The 22,024-nt window shown below is 40.1% G+C and overlaps 1 protein-coding gene across 1 annotated transcript in view; it reads left to right on the plus strand.

The window, feature by feature from the left end:
- Positions 1-22,024, plus strand: part of LOC135714756 (A disintegrin and metalloproteinase with thrombospondin motifs 7-like) — a 91,581-nt gene that overhangs the window by 17,591 nt on the left and 51,966 nt on the right. The window contains exons 2-6 of the mRNA XM_065238124.1: positions 11,255-11,392; positions 11,452-11,562; positions 11,677-12,026; positions 12,100-12,201; positions 20,407-20,520. Coding sequence (XP_065094196.1) covers positions 11,255-11,392; positions 11,452-11,562; positions 11,677-12,026; positions 12,100-12,201; positions 20,407-20,520 — 815 coding nt within the window. The remainder of the gene's footprint in view (positions 1-11,254; positions 11,393-11,451; positions 11,563-11,676; positions 12,027-12,099; positions 12,202-20,406; positions 20,521-22,024) is intronic.

The raw sequence follows: 22,024 nt of genomic DNA on the forward strand, positions 1-22,024 counted from the left end.
ATGCGGGACGTACCGACAAAAAACTCGAGGCTGGGGATTTGTTTGGTGTCCACCTTGATGTATGTCTCGTCGTCCATGACGAGACAGCCTGGCTTGAGCAGCCACTCACGGTACAGCTTCCGCGCACGCAATTTGGCCACCGTGTTTTGCTTGTCAGTCCGGTTTGGCGCCTTCCTGACCTTAAAAACACGTAGCCCAGCCCGCTTCATGGTCTGCTGGACGAACCACTTCGACGAATTGACCTTTTTGGCCACGTCTCGGGTGGATAGGTTCGGGTTATTCTTAAAGTACTGCCTTATCTTCCGCGCCTTCTCTGGGTATTCCGTTTTCGGTTTTCGGTCGCTTCCAGCGCGCCGCTCGATGGTCTTCGTCTCCTGGGAACATCTTCACAACGCGGGACACGGTGGAATGTTGGATTCCAAACCTTTTGCCGATCCATCTGTGCGACTGACCAGGATTATCAATCACCGCGCCCAAGATTTGCTGCGTAGCTCTTCTTGTTTCGAATGCATCTTGAAAACTACTTGACAGATGAAATTTTGCACACATATACATAACACTCTAAACTAGTATTACCCAAAATTTCATTAATTTTTACCTACGCGATAAAAAGTTACACCCAAAACAAAGTGTGTCCGAGTCCAGTCTGTATCATAGTGAAGCCGATATGTGAATCCAGAATCTAGCAGAACTCCCAAATCACGTTTATGATTCACGCGTACGAGAGACTGGTTGGAAATGTCATAGATGATTGGGTTCAGTTTCCGATGAAACGTTATTACAGTACATTTAGGAATACTAATCGTTAAAGAGTTTCTCGAGCACCACTCTTCAAGTTTGATAATCAGTTGTTGTAGCAGGTCGCAATCCTGGATGCAATTTACGATTACGTATAATTTAACATCGTCCGCGTAGAAAAGACGACATCCCGGTGGTATTAGTTTCGATAAATCTTCGATAAAAATAGAGGTAGAAGTGGTCCTAAATTGCTCCCCTGTGGGACACCAGATTTGTTGGAGAAACTTGGAGATGATTAAGATCCAATCTTTACATGTAGACTGCGATTTGTAAGGTACGATTCAAACCATCTGATGAGAGCTCGATCAGCATTCGATGATCAACTCGGTCGAAGGCTGCTTTGAGATCGCTGTGTAACACGTCAACTTGTGAGCCGGTATCTACATAAGTTACGCAAGCAAAATGAGGTAAACTGCACCAGATTTGTGGAAACAGATCGCTTTGAGTAAAAACCGTGTTGATCAACTGATATATAATGTTTGCAGCTCGCAAACAGCACCACGTAGATAACTATTTCCAACACCTTGGAGCAAGCTCTCAATGACGTAATGCCTCGATAGTTTACTACATTCTGTTTATCTCCTGTTTTTTGTGAACAGGGAACATAATAGACCATTTCCAGCTTGACGGGAATCTGCATTCTCGAAGGGACATATTGAAAAGAAGCGTCAACGGATAAATCAATGCACTCTAGCAACGTTTCAAAATGCAGGATGGAATTTCATCTGGGCTAACTGAAGTGTAGAACTTCATTTTATAAATAGCCGATTCTACATGTTGGTGGTCAATAACAAAATTCCTCTAATCACAAGCATTATTTGGTGTATCCCTTCAGACAGCTGCAGCTTGTTCAGTAGAAGCGATATAACTATGGAAGAAAGTAGTGGATAGCTCGCCCTTTTCAGAACCGGATTTAGCGATATCATGGTGTAGAATCATTTGTTTATTTGTTTATTTGTTATGGTTGCATCAACAGACTAGAAATAGTCCCAATGATGTGTTGTAAAAAAAATACAGATTATACAGACGGCATACATATACTACAGTTACTACAGTTACAAACGAAAATAACTAGGAAATCATTGTCAAGTTACTAAAAATTTATAAGTCTTAAATTTTTCACTGCCCATTTTAGCAGTTGGGCATCAAGCGCCTTCGGTCAGCAAAAAAGGCAGAGAATCTTCGGCGAAGCATATTCCGTGTCAAGTGGAAATCGAACATCGACGCTACTCGGTTGAAAACTCGCTGCAAGCCGTAAATAGCGCTCCCTATGCTATAATTAGTTCGAAGAAGTGGAAGTCTCAGCATAAGACTGTTGTGATCGAGGTTTAACATTAATGTTCACTTGTTGCAGAATTGCTTCGCAGTCGATTCTTCCTTGCAGAGTTTCGGCGACAGTTAAGGCTCTGAAAACATCTCTTCGGATACGTAAGGGCTCGACATTGATCAATTGGCAGCGATTCTCGTAGCTTGGAAGACGAAGTGGGTATCTCCAAGGCAGTTTACGGAGCGCGAAGCGAAGAAAACGTCGTTGAACAGATTCAATTTGCTCGGCCCCATTATTGTAGTTCGGGCTCCAGACAGCAACGTAGATCGTACGAGAGAGCAATAGAGCGATTTCAAGCAGTAAATGTCCGTGAAGTTCTTAGTAATCTTGAAGACAAAGCCAAGCGTTCTGGATTTCTACAGTTAGCCCATTTTCTTTACGTTTAGAGTTCACAAAAGTCCAAAACTGCTTAGGGTTGCGAAGGTTGTCTTGTGTGACGATTCTTGTGAGAAATGACTAACAGCTTCGTCAATATTCGCTGTCGATTCTAAAAACGTCCAACCCGTGTGATGAAAAACTTCGTTCAATGTTTAATAATCTGCTTTATTGTAATTCAGCTCTGGCTCGTTTGGAAACTGTTCAAAAACTGGTGGACTTGGCACTTCAACCTCCACTGAAAGGGCGGGATGATCAGTGTCAAGTAGCTTGCAATTTACTATCAATGAATGAGTTCATGATCAAAACTAGGTCGAGGATGTTGATTATATCAGTTCAGAAGTCTTTCACTACGTGGTGCTAGTGTGCAAGTGAACTTCCTCTATAAGCTGTATCTCGAGAACCTGGCCATATAGAAGGTTACTGACTGGAGCAAAGTTGTTCAGATTACCAAGTCCTTTCGGATGGTGGTCATATTATTTCAGAACTCTCTGGCTACGCAGCGCTAGTGTGCACATGAACTTCCTTAATATGTTATGTCTTGAAAGCTTGTCCATATAAGATGTTACTGTGCTATGTGAGAACAGAAAGCGGAAAATGGATGACATGTACAGGCCGGATATCGATTCCAGATGTCATCTTGGAATCCAAGATGGCGGCCATCAGTTCAAGAAAAACTATCAAATACCCTACAATATGAGTATTTCCAGATAGGGGATGACGTGTAGATGCCAGAAATCGATGGCAGATGCCATTTTGGAATCCAAGATGGTAACTATCGGATCAATAAAAACTGTCAAATACCCTACAATATGGGTATTCCTGGAAAGAAGACGAAGGCCGGAAATCGTGTGGAGGCCGAAAATCGATGCCAGGCATCATTTTGGAACCCAAGATGGCAACGATCGGTTCAAAAAAATCTGTCCAATACCCTACAATATGGATATTTCCGGAAAAAAAACAGCCCTAAAGATCCCGGAATGTTCCTGAAGCTCTCGGAACTAAAGGGTGATACGGTCAAAATTTGGTCAAGGGAAAACGCGTGTAAATCGGTGAAATCGTTTATTTAAAAATCTAATTAAATTTCTTTTTCAAGTTCAATTAGTATAAAATTCAGGAAAAATATTCAGTTAGGCTTCCGCTTTTCCAAATCCGAATTGCCGGGCCTTACGCTTGACCCCTGCCATTAGATTTTGTACAGCCACCTTGTCCACCTTCTTCGCCGCAGAAAGCCAGTTTGCCTTGAACTGCTGCTCGCCCTTAGCAGTTTTTTTGGTCTTCTTTAGGTTCCGCTTGACAATAGCCCAGTATTTATCAATTGGGCGGAGCTCTGGCGTGTTGGGAGGGTTCTTGTCCTTGGGAACCACCTGCACGTTGTTGGCGGCGTACCACTCCATGGCCTTTTTACCGTAATGGCAAGATGCCAAATCCGGCCAAAACAGTACGGAACAACCGTGTTTCTTCAGGAAAGGCAGCAGACGTTTATTCAAACACTCTTTCACGTAAATTTCTTGGTTGACAGTCCCGGAATCTATGAAAATGCTGCTTTTGAAGCCACAGGTACAGATGGCTTGCCAAACCAGATATTTCTTTGCGAACTTTGACAGTTTCATGTGCTTGAAAACATCTGCTACCTTTCCCCTTCCTTTTGCCGTATAAAACTCTTGTCCCGGAAGCTGCTTGTAGTCGGCTTAGACGTAGGTTTCGTCGTCCATTACCACGCAGTCAAACTTCGTCAGCATCGTCGTGTACAGCCTCCGGGATCGCGCTTTGGCCGTCGTATTTTGTTTATCATCGCGATTTGGAGTCACTACCTTCTTGTAAGTCGATAGTCCGGCTCGTTTTTTGGCTCGATGCACGGTTGTAGACGATACACCCAGCTTATTTGCGGCATCTCGGAGAGAGAGGTTAGGGCTTCGCTTGAAACTACCGGCAACTCTCTTTGTCGTCTCAGCGGCTTCCGGTTTTGGATTTCCCCCCGATCCAGACTTCCTGGCTGTCGACAAACGTTCCCCAAACACTTTAATTACATTTGTAACGGTTGATTTGGCAACTTTTAGCGATTTTGCCAACTTTGCGTGCGAGTAGCTCGGATTTTCGCGATGCGCGAGCAAAATTTTGATACGCTGCTCTTCTTGCTTGGACGGCATTTTGACAACTGAAGAGTGAATTCCAAAATCAAAATAGGAGCAACATTCTACACACACACACCTTCAAAATGAGGGGTGTTCAGGTTTTTTAAATGCAAAATTGAAAGAAATACGTCAAGTTGATATTGACCAAATTTTGACCGTATCACCCTTTACTCTGAAGTTTACATAATTTGCTTAAAGGTATAAAAACTTCGGTGAGTTTCTCTGGACTTCCCTGAAATTATCTTTTTAAAGTTCCCACAATTTTCCTGGAGTTAACAAAACCGCCTTGAAGTTCTTTTGAAGTTTTCAAAACTAGCTCACCGAACTATCCTTAAAATCTTTGTACTTCCCTCAACTTCTGGACTACCCTAATACCCCGTACAGACTATGGCTTATATCATGTAATATAGGCTGCCTTGCAATGAGCACTCATACATCTAGTTTTCACTGGAAATCCTATGTATGAGTGCTCATTGCAAGACATCCTATATAACATGATATAAGCCATAGTCTGTACGGGGTATAAAGTTCCCTCAATTTTTTGGATTTCTAGGAAGTTTTCTGGATTTCTAGGAAATTTCTTTAACAATTTCCCAGAATTTCTCGAAAAAAAATGTAATTTCCCTGAAGTTAATAGAACTGCCCTGGGGTTTTCTGATCTTCTCTGAAGCACTTGAAACTTCTCTAAAATTGTTACAATTCTCGTGCAGCTCTTGGTACTGCCCTGAATTTACTAGAACTATCCTAAGAATTCCTTAACTTCCTTGAAAATCCCTGAACATCTGTGAGGGTCTCAAAATATTTCTGAACTTTACAACTATACAACTCCGAAGTTCTTTAAATTTCATAAAAAATTGGGAACCTCTCAAAATTTTCTGTAATTTTCCTGCAATTAATGGAATTACAACGATCTTCGCTGAGGTTGCCCCAAATCTTGAAACTGCCCTGAAACTTACGGCACAACATTTAAAATCCTCCCGCATTTTCCTAATGTTCATGAAACTTTTCAGAATATCTCGGAGTTTCCCTGAAGTTCTTGGATATTTCCAAACGTGTTCTGAACACAGCGGCACCGGTGATGTAGTGGTAAGCGTTAAACTGTCTCTCACTCCAAAGGGCCTGCATTCAATCCCAGTCGACACCGTCGGGATTTTCTGAGCCATAACATCTCTGATCACGAATCAGGGAGGTAAGCCCGTTGATCCCCTGTTCATGAGTTGATTGGGTCCATATGAAGGGTCCAGGTGTGGAAACTGCCTCCCTGGCGTCAGAAGCAATGGTACAACGTACAAAAAAAATGTGCTGAACTTCTATGAAGTATCTGGAAATTTTTTTTTTATTTCTGCGACATTCTCAATTTTTCCTGAAATTTCATAACTTTTCTCAAGTAATTTGGAATTCCCTGAAATTTCTGGAACGTTCCGAAGGTCCTCACTATTTTCCTGAAAGAAGAACGAAATAATTAATTTAATTCTTAGATTTTCAATTAAGTTCTCGAAATATTTCAAAAGGTAATGGAACTACCCATGTATAATCGAAACAAATTCTTCAACATCTTAAAACTTCCCCAAAATTCTAGACGTTCCTGATGTTTAACATGCTTTCCGGATGTTACTAGAACTGCAAAATAAAATCACCAAAAATTGCTTAGTTCTCTGGACTGAATTTCTCGAAATTTTCTCTAATTTTCCTAAAGTTTTGAAAACGTTTATTGAAACTCTCGGAACTTCCCCTAAATTATCCTATTTTACCTGTACTTCGCTGTAATTCACTTCTGTGAAGTTGCCTATATTTTTCGGCAATTTTCCTGATGTTCAATGTTCCTGAAGTTTTCGGCACGTTGCTTGGGTGCTTTAAAATCTCCAATATTCTATAGAGTTTTTGAAGGCTTAGGAACATCTTAAAAGTTCTCGGCATTTTCAGGAAAATTATAGAACTTCCATGAAGTTCTCGGATCTTCTCTGAAGATCCTATTTTTTTAAGTTCTCGAAACTGCCATGGAAATCATGGAACTTTTCTTAAAATATTCTCACATTATACTGCTGTTCATGTAACTTCCCAAACGTTTCCTTCATTTTCCCTGAAGCCCTCAGAACTTTGCGGATGTTTTCAAAAATTTCGGAACGCCGTCAAAATTCTCAAAGCTTCTTTGATGTTCTCTCAATGCTCTTGAAGTTCTTCGTACGATCCTGAAATGAATGGAACTGCCATAAAAACCTTTAAACTTCGCTGAAATTCTCTGTACTTCTCTGAAGTTTCCGAAAAACTACTGATGATTTCATACGTTCCTGGAGTTGTCTGGAGCTTTCTGAAATGTCCGGAACTTCTTTAGGGTTCTCGAAATTTTCCATAAGTTAATGGATCTGTCTTGAATTTATTGAAATTCATCATTTTTTTCCTCTGTTCGGGTTCCTCTAATCTAACACCAATGCGACCAGTTATTTGATCTATTGTAGTATATCCCGTGTCCTTAGTTTAGTGCATGTCGTATTACTCCATCACTATTGAGAAATGCTGAAGTATTCGATTTTTTTTTACAGTTGTCATACTTGCATCTAACTCTAATTGAAAGGTCCCGCTATTTATACCCTTCGGAATGTTGAAACACCCTCCAAAGGCGCGCCCCTTTGTCATTCAAAATTGAATTCCTTAGCAACAAAATTAAGGAATGACACCGATAATGACCATGCATCAGAACCCTAGTCTTAACCACTTCAAACTAGGGAACAACGAATAGAAGATTAGGAATCACATAGATGAACAAAACTAACTCATTTTTTCCTTGTTTCAAGATAATCCTCGGTAGACAAAGCCGAGTCTTGTCACTATCAACAAGGCATAAAAAGTAACAAGGACTAAGATGTGTTCCTTAGATTACTGAAAAATCCTGTTCCCCTAGTATGAGGTAGTCAGGACTAGGAATCGGTGGTAGATCTTACATCCCGTAACGTACCACGAAAAGGTGATCTACCCACGTTATGGGGCAAATTGAATTCATCCTTACTGATGTGTACTTTCATAAATTCTTTGGAACTTCCCTGCAATCATTGAAATCACCTTTGAGATCTCTGAAAATCCCGTAAGATCTCTTAACCTGGATTCTCTGAACTACTGGGAACTTCTTAAAAGATTCAACAATTTTTCTCAAGTTCTCTTGAATTCCCTAAAATTATCTGGAAATCCCAGAAGTTTTTAAAATATCTTCAAAAAATGCTGCAGCTTTTCTAAAGCTAAATGGGACCACCTTGAAGTTTCTCTGGACTTCCCAGAATGTTCTAAAAGTTTTCAAAACTTCCCTTATGTTCTCACAGTCTTTAAGGAACTTTCCAAAAATTCCCGCCATTTTATTTCATTCATCCAAACTTCTTTAAAGTTCCTACAATGTTTGAGAAGTTAATGGGACTACACTAAAGATGGAACTACCCTGAAGTTCTCCTCTGTTCTCCTGATCATGTTCCTGTAATTGGTCTGAAATTTGTCTTACGTCCCTGGACTATCCTTAAATTGTTGGAACTTATTGAGGGTTTCCGGTATTTGCCTGAAATTAATGGAACTGTCCTCGTAGAGCTATGACCTCGCTTAAATTGAGATAAGAAGTAGAAGAATTTTGCAAAAAAAAATGGAGAAAATAGGTAATCGGGTTAAATGGGTGTTCAGTGTTCAGCTGGAAGAATGTTGACAGTTAGGGTGATTTGCCAATTGTTGCACAGCTAAGCACACAATTTTTGTAATTTTGCGAATTCACGAGTTGGAAAATGTTTTTAAGTAGGAATTCCCCAAGAAACCGATGAATGCGATGCAATAAGCATTTCCAGAGCATATCAGCAATTTACATTCGTAAAAAACTGCCTTATAATAAATCTTATGCAATCGATATCTGAGACTATTTCCGCCATTTACAGTTGAACCAAGACCTTAGCCTTTAAAATACAAACCCCCTTATCACTGATCAACCCCACCAAGCTTGTTTCACTGCCTTCGATCACAAATAAAAATTGGGTTCTTTAAGGGTATTGAGGTAAATGCATATTCGTAATCTGCATTAAAAATGGAACCCAAACCCAAAATTTCATCAATTTTGGTACACTGAAACTATTTTAAATAAGAACGATTGCATTTGCAAAAATCACCTTTTTAGCGCCCCTCGATTTCACATTGTATGGGAACGAGCTGTCAGTTTGTCAGTTTAGTGTCAAACAGTGAAGTTTTTATTTTGCTTTGAATCTTGATTTAAAAATCGAGATGAAAGTAAGTGGGTTCGAAAAAAATATCGCTGTGCTCAGAAAACGAAGCTCTTTCAGATGATATATAAAAACCGATACATCTTTCAAAATTAAGAACCCAATTGGGAAGCAATAATAATGAAACCCTTCGCAGCATTACAAAGTATTAGGCAATTACCGTATTTAATTCAAGCGAGAATATAAAACTCAAACCGATGCCAGAAGACAGGGTAGTTTAAAACGTGACACTTATTTGCTACAGCCAGATATTGAAAGTAACTCAAAGGCCATAGAGTTCCAGTGATATTCAAGCAGAACAGCACTGCAGTTTTCGGAACTACACTGAAATTCACGTAATTTTCTTAAACATCTATAAACTTTGGTGAATTTCACTGGAATTGCCTGAAACTCTCTTCTCAAATTTCCCACAATTTCCTTGGAGTTCTTTGGACTATCCTTAAATGTTTGTAAATTATTGGAGGTTTCCGCTATTTTCCTGAAATTAATGGGACTGTCCTGAAGTTCTAGAAATTTACCTAAAGTTCTCGGAACTGGCATGAAGTTCCCAAAATATTCCTGATATTCATGGAACTTCCCTGAAGTTTTAAGAACTTCACCAAGGCTTACTGAAAAGCTGTTTGAAGTTTTCCCGAAGCTGATGGAAAGTTTTTGAAGCTTGGTGGTCTATAGTGAATTTCCCCGAAATTTTTGGAGTGTTCTGAAGCTATCGGAAATTTGAGCGCATATGCACATAAGGCGGCCCAAATTAAACTAGACTATTTGTACGATTTGCATCTGTTGGGCGCATAAAATTCTATATCTGAAGCGCTTACATATTTTAAGGCTCATTTGCAAGTAGATCTTTTTTCAAACGTTCGTTTTTGAGTTTGGAATTTTTTAAATCAACATTTAAAGGTTCAAACTTAATCTGGATGCAGACAGAACATTTCTCATGATGTATATTTGCAGCGCAATTTTGCTTGTTGATTGTTAGGTTGTTCAATAAATGGATAACCATCATTTTCCCAATTTCATAAGTTAATTGAAGTTTTAGCTAGTAATAGTTTCTGTTGCATGTGAGGATTAAATATAAGCAGAAAAATTAAAAACTCTTCATACGCTCAATTCTAAACATAACATAACCACGATCGGTAAACGCGGTGCCGGTGGTGTAGTGGTAAGCGTGATTACTTCTCACCCCAGCAGGCCTGGGTTCAATCCCAGTCGGCGCCGCCGGGATGTTCTGAGGCATAACATCTCTGATCACGCCTTCCTTCGGAAGGGAAGTAAAGCCGTTGGTCCCCGGTTCATGAGTTGATGGGTCGAAAGGTAGGGTCCAGGTGTGGGAGCTGCCTCCCTGGCGTCGGTAGCATTGGTGCTCAGCACGGAAAACAAGATCGACGGAAAACAAATCAAAGAGACGATCGGTAAACGTTATGATCCTAAATAATTGCAACACAGTTGCAGCAATTGGGTAGTGTACTACAATTGTTGACCAAAAAAAATCACGAATTTGTACGAGCAACTTCGACCCAGCCCAAGCTAGGTCATAGAACAAAGCATACCGATAAATGAGCATGAAACTTCAAAGTAAAAACCATTCTTCTTCTTCTTCGCATTTCAAGCTTATATCTAATCGCATATAAGCTTATTGCGTCTTCTCAACATAGATGCACTTTCACAGTTATTAATTGAGAGCTAACGATGCCTGTTCCGTTTTTTTGCATTAGTGTTATTTTGTGGTTTTAAGTACAAACATACTCTAAGCTCAGGGAAGTCAACAAAAAATTTCCAACCCGAAAAATTCCTAGACCGGACCGGGAATCAAACCCAGCCACCTTCAGTATGGTCTTGCTTTGTTGCTGCACAATGTACACACCATGGCCACGTTCTACTTTGCCAATGAAATAGATCTTTCGTTGTCATCATTCATTAAAAATAACACTCGCCAACCCTGACCTCGATTGCGTGCAGATTCGCTTCGTTTCTGTGCCAGGTTTATGTCAGCATAATGCGCTTATCGATGATGATATTCGCCTTAGTTTATTATTTATTTTTTGCGCAGCATTTTTTGACTTACCGGTTCACCACGTCCACCGCCACCGGTCGCGCCGTTGTTGATCTGCACATTTCCCGGACGATCTTTATTACTACAACATTTTAATTATGATACCCTCGACTCGGCGGCGCACGATCGTAAAACTCATTCAAAGTGTGGCGAATAACGACCTGAACCAGCTTTTATGCGATCATTGAATTATCTTGATTGTTTCCAGCAATGTGTGTGGCCACCACTGCGGTTTGCTAAGGGATTTGTCAGTTTTGTTTTATAAATATCTGAACCTATTACTCTATAAGAAGTTTCAAAAGTCTCTCTTCCAATTCTCATTTCCCAGACCGGTTTCCTACGGACCAACAAAACGGAATACTGGATAGAGCCATCGAAGAATCATTCCCCTTCGGACAAAGACGGCCATCCCCATGTGCTATTTAAGCGAGCAGACGTCAAAGAACCCAAGGACACTCGAGCAAAGGTAGTTTCCCGATAGCAACAAAATCAAAATCCAAACACTCATTTTGTTTTCCCACCCAGACAGCCAAGAAAAAGAAGAAGAAACGAAAGCGTCGTCACGCGAGCAACTGCGGCACCAAGGAACCCCGAAGGGTAACCGAAACCCGACTGGAGTGGCAACACCAGGGAAAGGTAATACTATCCAGGTGCTTCGCGGCACTTGCCTAAATCCTTCGTAGTCAGTAGAACAAGAACAAGCGAGAAATTTCCAAAGGCCTCTCTCGTCTCGTCCCGATCCCGATATAGGTGATCGTACAGGGTGGACGAAAAAGTCGCGATCTTCCCGTGGTAGCATCGGCCGGCTCCGGAACCTCCGGTGGCAGGAAGCAGCGCATCAAGCGGTCCATCAGCTCTCCGCGGCACGTGGAAGCACTGGTCGTGGCGGATCACTCGATGGCCCTGTTCCACCAGGACGTGGACCTGCAGCAGTACCTGTTGACGATCATGAACATGGTCTCCTCGCTGTACCGCGATCCGACCATAGGCAATTCGATTCAGGTTACGGTCGTGCGAATCATCATCCTGGAGGAGGAAGAATCGCACGCGGACTTCAACGTGACGCACATAGCGATTAACACGTTGGAAAACTTCTGCAGGTTTGTTGCTTCATTGTGCGTTGAAGTCTTTTGCCAGCGGAGAGGTGAATTTCGTTCCCTATTTCGTTGACAGGTGGCAGCGAAGCTTGAACCCGAAAGACGAGAACGATCCGCATCATCATGACGTAGCGATTTTGGCCACTCGGAAGAATATCTGCTCGGCGCATGGATGTTCGTAAGTATTATTCTTGCTTTCCTATTTGAAGCTTCAATTGAAATTGGATAGGTTGTTATTACGGATGAGAGGATAATGACTAGCTAATGCGTCAAAATGGTTGGTAATCGCTTGGCAGTGTAGTACTAAATTAAGTTGCTTTGAAGTATCTGGATACCAATCGTACGTCAGATTTTGATGGGTCATGAACGCAACAGTCATGTCAATAGCTTTCTAGGGTTGAGTTCGTAATTACTTTTGGCAGCAAATTTGTACGTACATACATTTCTTATGAGCACGATCCACACAAATAAATGGAAATTCATCGAATACATCACATACACATACATGCCGCTTTAAATCATAAACTAGATCTCAAATGCAGAGTAATGGTGGCCATTAAAATAGCACTTTGGCATGTTGCAACTATGTTTTGTTATTATAAATTAACCTGAAATTTTGACACAACCAAGAACAGCACCCAGAAACAAATCAAAATAGAGACAACAGAATCAATGAGCGATCTTCCACTCAGCTGTCAGTTTTGGGTTTGAACTGTAGACCAACTGTCCGGATGTCGAGCCTTTACGGTATTGAATTTGGTTTTATGAACATATCTGCTCGTTGCTAAGGGTATCGTACCTGATCTCCAGAACGGATCAGGAAAACTTTGTGATGTTAGGTGCACATTGATTTATAAAGTTGTTTTGCCATGACTAACATAAGTTAGTTTCCGAAAGTTAGGTGAACATGTTTGGAAGCTAATTATGAATTCAAAGTGTTTTTATGTTACTTCATACGCAAAGTTTGCGACTTTCAGAGTTGGTTGGAAATGCTATCTAACATGACGTTTTAGCGTGATAATTTATTAGCTAGAGAATGGTCTTAGAAGAGGGTAGGTAGATAGTTCCGTTAGAGTACTGCAGTATGAAAATTGAATAGAAGTTGAAAATGAGCGAAGGGCCATTAATGAGACAGTGCAAGTCAAATGCACACTCTCTGCCTAACCCGTACGATGTACGCGGAGATTTGAAATACGTCTTCAAATCTACAGGCAAAAAATTGTGCGCTGGACTTTCCTTGAATACTGTCTGCGGCCGTGGAATAGTTCTAGCGACGTTTCATCACTACCTAAAGCCCCACGTTGCCGAAAGCATTTCGAGTCGATGGTGTGTTATAATGCAATTCTTCTTTACCCAACTATTGTGTTGTTCCTCTCGTCATAACCAACTTATCGAGGCCTTTTTGGTTTCCTCTGTTCGGGACCTAACACTACTGCGACCAGTAAATTGATCTATTGTAGTATATTCCGTGTCATTAGTTTAGTGCATGTCGTATTACTCCATAACTATTGAGAAATGATGAAGTATTCGATTTTTTTATAGTTGCCGACTCTAATTGAAAGGTCCCGCTATTTATACCCTTCGGAGTGTTGAAATACCCTCCAAAGGCGCGCCTCTTTGTCAGTCAAAATTGGATTCCTTAGCAACAAAATTAAGGTATGACACCGATAATGACCATGCATCAGAACCCTAGTCTTAACCACTTCAAACTAGGGAACAACGAATAGAAGATTAGGTATCACATAGATGAACACAACTAACTCATTTTTTTCCTTGTTTCAAGATCATCCTCGGTAGACAAAGCCGAGTCTTGTCACTATCAACAAGACATAAAAAGTAACAAGGACTAAGATGTGTTCCTTGGATTACTGAAAAATCCTGTTCCCCTAGTTTGAAGTAGTCAGGACTAGGAATCGGTGGCAGATCTTACATCCCGTAACGTACCACGAAAAGGTGATCTACCCACGTTACGGGGCTATATCGAGGCCTTAACAATCGTCACGTCAGTCAGCTTGTTATGATGTAAGACTGTAAGAAGCACGATAGCCTGAACAATGCGTAAAGAGCAAATCGAAGCATTTAACGTCGCGTGAAAGTGGAACTTAATGAAGGCCTAAGTTTTTTTTCGTAGCTTTTAGATTTCGGATTTGAAAGATCGTCGGTTGCAGTGGCCTGCTAACTGATCAGGAGAATGCTGTCCCAGGTGCTTTCATATTATGGAGATTTATGGTCAAATCGCTGGTTTATCGAGTATTTTGTGAAACTTGTTGTCGTCGGTGTCGGGTTTGAATGGTTACAACAGCTCGAGTAAAGGTATGATGTGATATGAGGGGCTCTGTGGCCTTAGAGCGATCGTTTTTGCTTACTGAGCAGAACATCATGAGTCTAAGCTCAGGCCCATCCACATTCAAAATGTGTTAATTGCTTTGTTTGTTAATATGACTGCATGGTAATAGCAAAAACTCGATGATCAAAAAGGACTTCGTTTGCTTAGTGGTAAACGTTTTTGCTTACTGAGCATAAGATCGTGGGTTCAATCTCAAGCTCATTTGCGTTAGGACATCAATTCAGCTTATCGTTTACCAAAACGAACCCTGCTGCAAACCCAACCCTATTACTCAATATCCCAGTGATTCCTCGTGGAAGCGCAGAGGTGTTCTCGGCTTCCATCAAAGCGAGTGTCACGTCGACACATTCCTATCCCTTCCTTTCTTGACCTGTGTTCGGACGTGGCCGGCGCTGGTATTGTATGGTTTGAGATAACCAGTTTTTACCAGTCATTAAAATTATCTGATAAATGGTGATAATATCATCTATCAGATAGAGGCCTATCACAGTGATAGGTTTCTATTTGATAGATCCTCTTTCAGTCTATCATGATAGAACCTCTATCCCATCTCTGATACTATCATGATAGACAAAATGATAGATAGAATCAATGATTGGATAGGAGAGATAGAAACAATATCATTTTCGATTGCTATCATGATAAATGGTCCATCTGATAGTTGAACTATCACATGATAGAGATGGGGATTCTATCTGTTTCAATGATAGTTCGAACTTATAAATTTTCTACTGAACAACGGACAATTCACCTCCAAATGGTCAACATAAAAAACATTCCAATCTGAATCAATATTTATATTTCGGACCGGGGACGAAGTGTAAATTGATTTCTGTCCCTACAGTATGGATATTTTAAGAACGAAGATGACGTGTAAATACCGGACACAATGTTCGCCATCATTTTTAAATCCAAGATGGCGGCTTCCGGCTACATTATAATTGAGAAATATTGTTGAATACCCTTCAACATGGGTATTTTTGGAATCGAGATGACGTCTAGAGACCGGAAATCGATGTCCAGCGCTATCTTGAAATCCAAGATGATGGCTTCAAATTTCAGAAAAAGTGGGAAATACTGCCAAATACCCTTCAATATGTATATTTTCGGAATTCGGATGACGTCTATATACCGAAAATTGATGTCCAGCGCCATCTTTAAATCAAAGATGGCGGCTTCCAATTTATGGAAAAAATTGAAATACTGCCAAAGACCTTTCAATATGGGTATTTTCGGACTCGGGATGTCGTCTATAGACCAAAAATCTATGTTCAGCGCCATCTTGAAATCAAATATGGCGTCTGCCGATTTCAGAAAAAGTTGGAAATACTGTCAAATACCCATTTGGGTGTCCCAAAATTGCACTATGTCTGGAAATCTGGGGGCTCACCCTCCAAATGATAGCTAAGGGTGTTACAAACATCATCAATTTTTGGTCTCTAGACGTCATCCCGATTCCGAAAATATACATATTGAAGGGTATTTGGCAGTATTTCCCACTTTTTCTGAAACCGGAAGCCGGCATCTTGGATTTAAAAATGGCGTTGGAAATCGATTTAATGGTTTTAGACGTCATCCCGATTCCGGAAATACCCATAGTGAAGGGTATTTGGCAGTATTTCCCACTTTTTCTGAAATTGGCAGCCGCCATTTTTGATTTCAAAATGGCGTCGGGCATCGATTTCCGATCTCTAGATGTCACCACCATTCTAAAAATATCCGTATGTTTTGTATAGTTTGTTGAACAAGTTTGGCCGATTCTTTTCTGATACAAACCATGATACAAACCATTTTTCCCACTATGCCAGGTTTTTCGGTATGCATGATAATATAAAATGATAGAGATGAAACAGGTCTCCAAAAATGTGATGGAGATAATATACGCCGTTTAATTGATAATGATAATATCACGAACGTTCTCTCAAAAGATAGCGATGGATAAAAACATCTAAATCATTGATAGGTTCTCTGCTGATAATATCACTCTCACTCCTATCTATGACCCTCTATCATCTATCTATCATTTTTTTTCTATCACTGATAGTATCATTGATAGAAGCAGTTGTGATAGGGATAGTGATAGGTGATAAAGATAGGTGTGAAAATGATAATCGATAGGTATAATTCGGATGCCTGGTTATTACACATTGAGGATGATTGCATCGTCTATTGGTTCTCTGTGCAATTACAGCTGATATGGCAATAACAGGGTAGCAACCGTGGGCGGTCATTCATACTCATGCTCGTGCTTATTAGAGTGGGTCATCGTTATATGGAAAAACGCAAACTTTACCTCACCAATCGAGAACAACTCTTTTTTGATTCAATTTGGAGTTCCAAACAACTGTGCAAAATTTAGGGACGATTGGTTGTAACTCGGCTTTCCGCATTGCGTTTGAAATTTGTATGGAAATTATTATGGGAAAACCAACTTTTTTACATTTTTATTACTAGAGACCACAATTTTTCATGAACCATGCAAGTATGTACAAATATAGTACAGGAAGTGCTTAACAACTTTGCTAAAGAAAGTACGGTGCTAGAATGTATCTAAAAAAAGTCATAACTATTCAAATATTTATAGTTTGAATTAAACACCAAAAATCCCTTTTTCTGCCAACGCAGTGTGATGTACCAATGGGATTCAGATTCCAAATTGAAAAAAAATTCCGGAGTTTCTTATCTTGCCGATTTGGTATGTTCAGATGAATTATTCAAAAACAATTGCTCAATCCCATAAGCGTAGTAAGAGAGCGGATGTGGGGGCTTACGCAGTTTTTAAAACGAAATTGTTGTAGTGTAAATATTTAATATCCACTTGTCCGTTCATTTGTTAGTGAGGAGATGTTGTTTGAATTATAAGTCCAACTGCTGTATTATTTCTATACATAGCTTTTGTTTGAAATATTAAACTGCCATTCGGGCCACCCACATATAGAAAACACAGAAGTAGTCGTACTCAAAAACCAAAAAACAGGAGAAACCGTAAACTGTCTTCACCAGCTTCGTTTCAGACACAGGTTCATTTGGATTTCACTTGTTGAGCTAACTTTAAGTGGGCTACGTTTCAGTTAGGTTCCCAAGTCAAACGTCATTTCTAACAGTACTGATTCCTTTTCCAAATTTCGACCGGCTTCATGCAAAAACCGGCAAACGAGTGGAGTAATGATACAGATTATGTCAATGCGATACAACGAGTTGCTTCCTTGATGGTCGTCAACAATATGGCTGAAAGAGGGGTGAAGCTAATTTTTGACTTCCCTAGTAGCACCCTTGTTATAAATTGGTCTTGGAAACTTCTTTACGACTTATTTCAGTTATAAACAAGTTGCTGTAACTTTTTGAGACAGAATTGCTCTACTTGGGTTATCAAGAGATCCACCCGAGACCTTGTTAAACAGCAATATTTGCTTCAGGGGATAGAACAGCATCGAAAAGAGTACCCTGAGAAATCGTAGAATATATTAAAATAAAATATAATCATTACAATCCAATGACATTTGTGTGAATGCATCTGACATTGTATATTGCACCAAAAGAGTAGGGAAGGCAAGTACCCCCTCGCTTTACAACTGCTTTTATGAGATTGAGCAAATGTGCTTTGAATAACCCATCCGAACAACTCGAGAGATGGGAAACTCCGAAGTTATTTTAGGATTTATCTTTACTTACATTGATATAAGTAAGGACCGAAAAGCATACAGTAAGCCCCCCATGTATAACTACGCATATTAAATGGAGCACATATTTTTTAATACATCTTATCATACCAAACTTGACAAGATCAGAAACACCGAAGTTATTGCAGTTTGAAGCTTTACTTCAAACTCCGAAGTTATTTCAGTTTGGAGTCTGACTTTCATTGGTACACCGGCAGTGTTGGCAGAAAAAAGGGATTTTTGGCATTTACTTTGAAACATTGATCTTTGAACAGCTATAACTTTTTTTAGGGGCATTCTAGCACCACACATCTTTCAGCAAAGTTGTTAGGCACTGGGCTATACTTTAACGTATTTAGATGCATGATTTGCGCAAAATTGTGGTCTTAAGTAATAAAGATGCAAAAAAGTAGGTTTTCCCATACTACTTTCCATACAAATTTAAAACGCAATGCAAAAAGGCGCACTACAACCAATCGTCCCCAAATTGTGTACATTTCCCAAGTAACATTTCTGGTTTTATTAGGGTTCTGTAGACCATGATTTAGACTTATAGAATGCTTTGAAACCCTGATAAAACTTGCAATGTTGCTTGGGTTGCTTAAGACCCTAAATCGAACCAAAAAAACATTGTTCTGAAAAAAAAATGATCATGATGACCCATCCTAATGCTCATGCTCAATTTCTAAATCATTTATTTTGTTTATTTTGTTTTAAATTATTAAATTATTAATTAATTAGGGGAAAAGTTGTCTTCGGCAATACCTTAACCTATCATCGTCAGGGGGGTAAACAAAGTCCTTGAGCACTCAAATTTGGCCAATAGTTGCTCTGAAACACAATGTATCCACATGACAAAATTGAGCTCTCAAGGACGTTGTTTACCCCCCTGACGATAATAGGTTAAAGTATTGCCGAAACCAACTTTTCCCCTATCTCGTAGTCCTACGTCAACAATGCGGTCGAACTTTGGACACAACCCTTAACTTTTTTCTTAAAGGGAGTTCCAGCCAGTGGCTGATTCGTCACTTCCTTTAAAATTATTTTTTTAAACCAATCTACCAACCAAAATTAAGCAAATTTGCTCCTAAATGATGAAAACATACAATTTTCAAATAGCTCACACATGCCAATCCACAGGAGCCTGAATGAGTAAATGAAAATTATTGAAACAAACTTTCCGACGACCACATTACAGAATCTGGTCATGCGATGAAGTATTACAAAATAGGCATACCTTTTATACAAAACTGTAATAATTTCCAAAACTCATAGAAAATATTGAAGGGGCCAAAACAATTAGCTCTGCGCTTTATCCTAAAACTACACAATTTTGTTATCATTATTTCAGATACCATCAAACGACGCAGGCATGTACGCTTTAATGAAATTTTTGATGAGCTGACCTTTTCGCCGGCTAAAATCGCTGCCATGGATCGAAAATCAGCTTATCTCTGCTACCTGGCAGTTTGGTGGTTTGCTGCCGGTACTGATCCAAGTAATTCCGATCGTCACCTATGTGTACCGGTTCAGCCGGACGTGTTGGTTATTCTAAAGAAGTAAATTTTGCTGAAATCGACATCCCTTCGATCGTTAGAATCGCTAGAATTTTTCATCCTACTTCGTCTATCCTTCGAGATTTCCTTGTCATAAATTTTGGTTTTATTCACTATGATGATCCATATCTTTTAATTCAATTTGTAAACAGAGTAATTGTGGATTTTATGATACACTTTAAACAGACTAAACAGCATTAAAATATGCCTTTTGCACTCATTTAAACCCTAATGATTTTATGGTTGATTTTATAATGATAGAACACTTTTATAGAGTATTTGATCAAGACATTAATAAACAATTGCCGATGAAGTTTATGATTGAATTACAGAACAATTTTATGGAGGGATTGAGAACTGCTTTAAATTTATTTTTAAAACAAGGCAATCGTCGAATTTATCGCCGGACTATAACAGGTTTTTGAAACAACTAAAAGCTGAATTACTAATAACAATAATGATAAAATATAAAAATTATTTGTTATCTTAAATAAGTTGTTTAGACAAAAAAGTTTGTTCGTCGCTGTCGACCTATTTGAGTGAAGTTTGACATAAAATGAACATAATTTTTGCATCAGCCTAACCATCAGGTACCATTCAAACTATTTGTGGAATAGTTCTACCATCTAGGTTATCGTTCGTTTATGGTATTTGTTTATTTTGGCATACATATTCTATAGGCCACTTTAGTCCACCATATTCCTCCAACAACTCAACCATATTAAACCAAGAAAAACACACAACAGGATGTGCTATAGTAGTTCCCAGCCGGCAGTGATCGACGACGACGACAACCTAATAAATCTTGTCTGTTTTTCCAGCACTCTGGGCGTCGCCAACGTGGGCGGCATGTGTCGTCCGGACAAGTCATGCAGCGTCAACGAGGACAACGGGATCACCCTGGCGCATACGATTTCCCACGAGCTCGGCCACAAGTGAGTACCCTATCGGCAAATATCTACTTTCACAGCATATGTCTACACATACTTCACGTTATAACAACACTTCCTGTCTGTCTATCATGCAATTGACACTTGTTATTATCGATCTGTACATCTTGCGGTTGCACGCGGTGTGCGTTCTCCAGTCGCACCAACCAGCCGTTGCAGTCTTCACGTATTGGTACACGCTAATCTGCGATGACAGGTAGGTTGACTGCATATATCCCGATCGGCACGCAGGGCCGGTGTATTGCGACCAACTACCGAATACCACCTAGTAGCTGAACCGAATAATTAACCAATATACCCACGTAGAGCCCACAACGACAAATTCGTTTGCTTTGCCGCGCGTTCGGTACAAGCTCTGAAGGAAGCGGGCGCGGGGTGCGGGCGTGGATTATTGATTATTAAACAGTTTTAATTGTTGGTCAATATTTGCCGACTGCTGCTACTACCTTGACGGGTGGGTAGTCGGGGAGCTGAAAGATGATTGATCGCCAGCCGACAAATGCGATTAGATGAGGGAAATTATTCTACCCCGGAGTCAACATATGTGAATTGATATGAGGACATTCCATGGTCAAAGAAACGCTGATAGGATGTGAACTTTTTTGAAGAATTTGGTTCGACTTTTGCGAATTGAATACGAATTATTGAAACTCCAAATCGATCCCAGAGTTACTGTATGTACACCTTTTCCTTGCAAGGAAAACCCCTGTCGAGTGATTGATTACTTCCATAATGAATTATTCAAACAGCTATCGAAGAGAGATACCTTTCGATACCGCTCTCAATCACACACATACACTCACGCACCGCATTGTCGTACGAGCGTGCAAGAGATCATATTCGAACCTGCCGAACTCTGCGAGCTTGCATGTAAACACACGGTAAAGGAGCGAAAAATGCCGCCGTGGTGAAACCCTTACAAGATTTATTGCCACTAATTGTATCGACACTTTGAATAATTTATTGTTCCAGTCTCGGGTGCAGATTGGTTCGTCCGACCCTCAACAGCGACCATCCCTCATCACCCTACCCACCAGCTTCGATGCCCAACTGCCATCTGTACCGTCGCAATACGGATGCAGTTGGACTCGAATTTCATCGCGATTGCAAACGACGACGACAACGCGCTAGGATTGTAACTAATTTGTTGCATTTATAAACCAAATTCGATTAATTTTATTGCTCCCGTTGCGGCGCCTGTAGCTGGGTTCGCCCCTCATCGGTGTTGCAACGATGTACGGCACGTTTGATCGATACAAGCAATATTGTAAATATGGTAACCTAATGGAGCGCGTAATGTTAATAGAGCTGTCGAGAAAAGGAAAAGGTTTGTCCCGTGGTGATAAAATATGTATCTCTGCTGCCGGTTGACACCACCACGGCGACGAGGGGTGTCAAATTGACAAACGGTTGATAAGATTTGAGTTCAACGCTTATTGTATACAATGGATTAAAATACATGTTCAAGCTCCCCCACTGCTCTTTCGAT

The sequence above is a fragment of the Ochlerotatus camptorhynchus genome, unplaced genomic scaffold (genome assembly GCF_037179485.1).
Source record: "Ochlerotatus camptorhynchus isolate MF236.1 unplaced genomic scaffold, CSIRO-AGI_Acam_v1.1 ptg000710l, whole genome shotgun sequence".
Lineage (NCBI taxonomy): Eukaryota > Metazoa > Arthropoda > Insecta > Diptera > Culicidae > Ochlerotatus > Ochlerotatus camptorhynchus.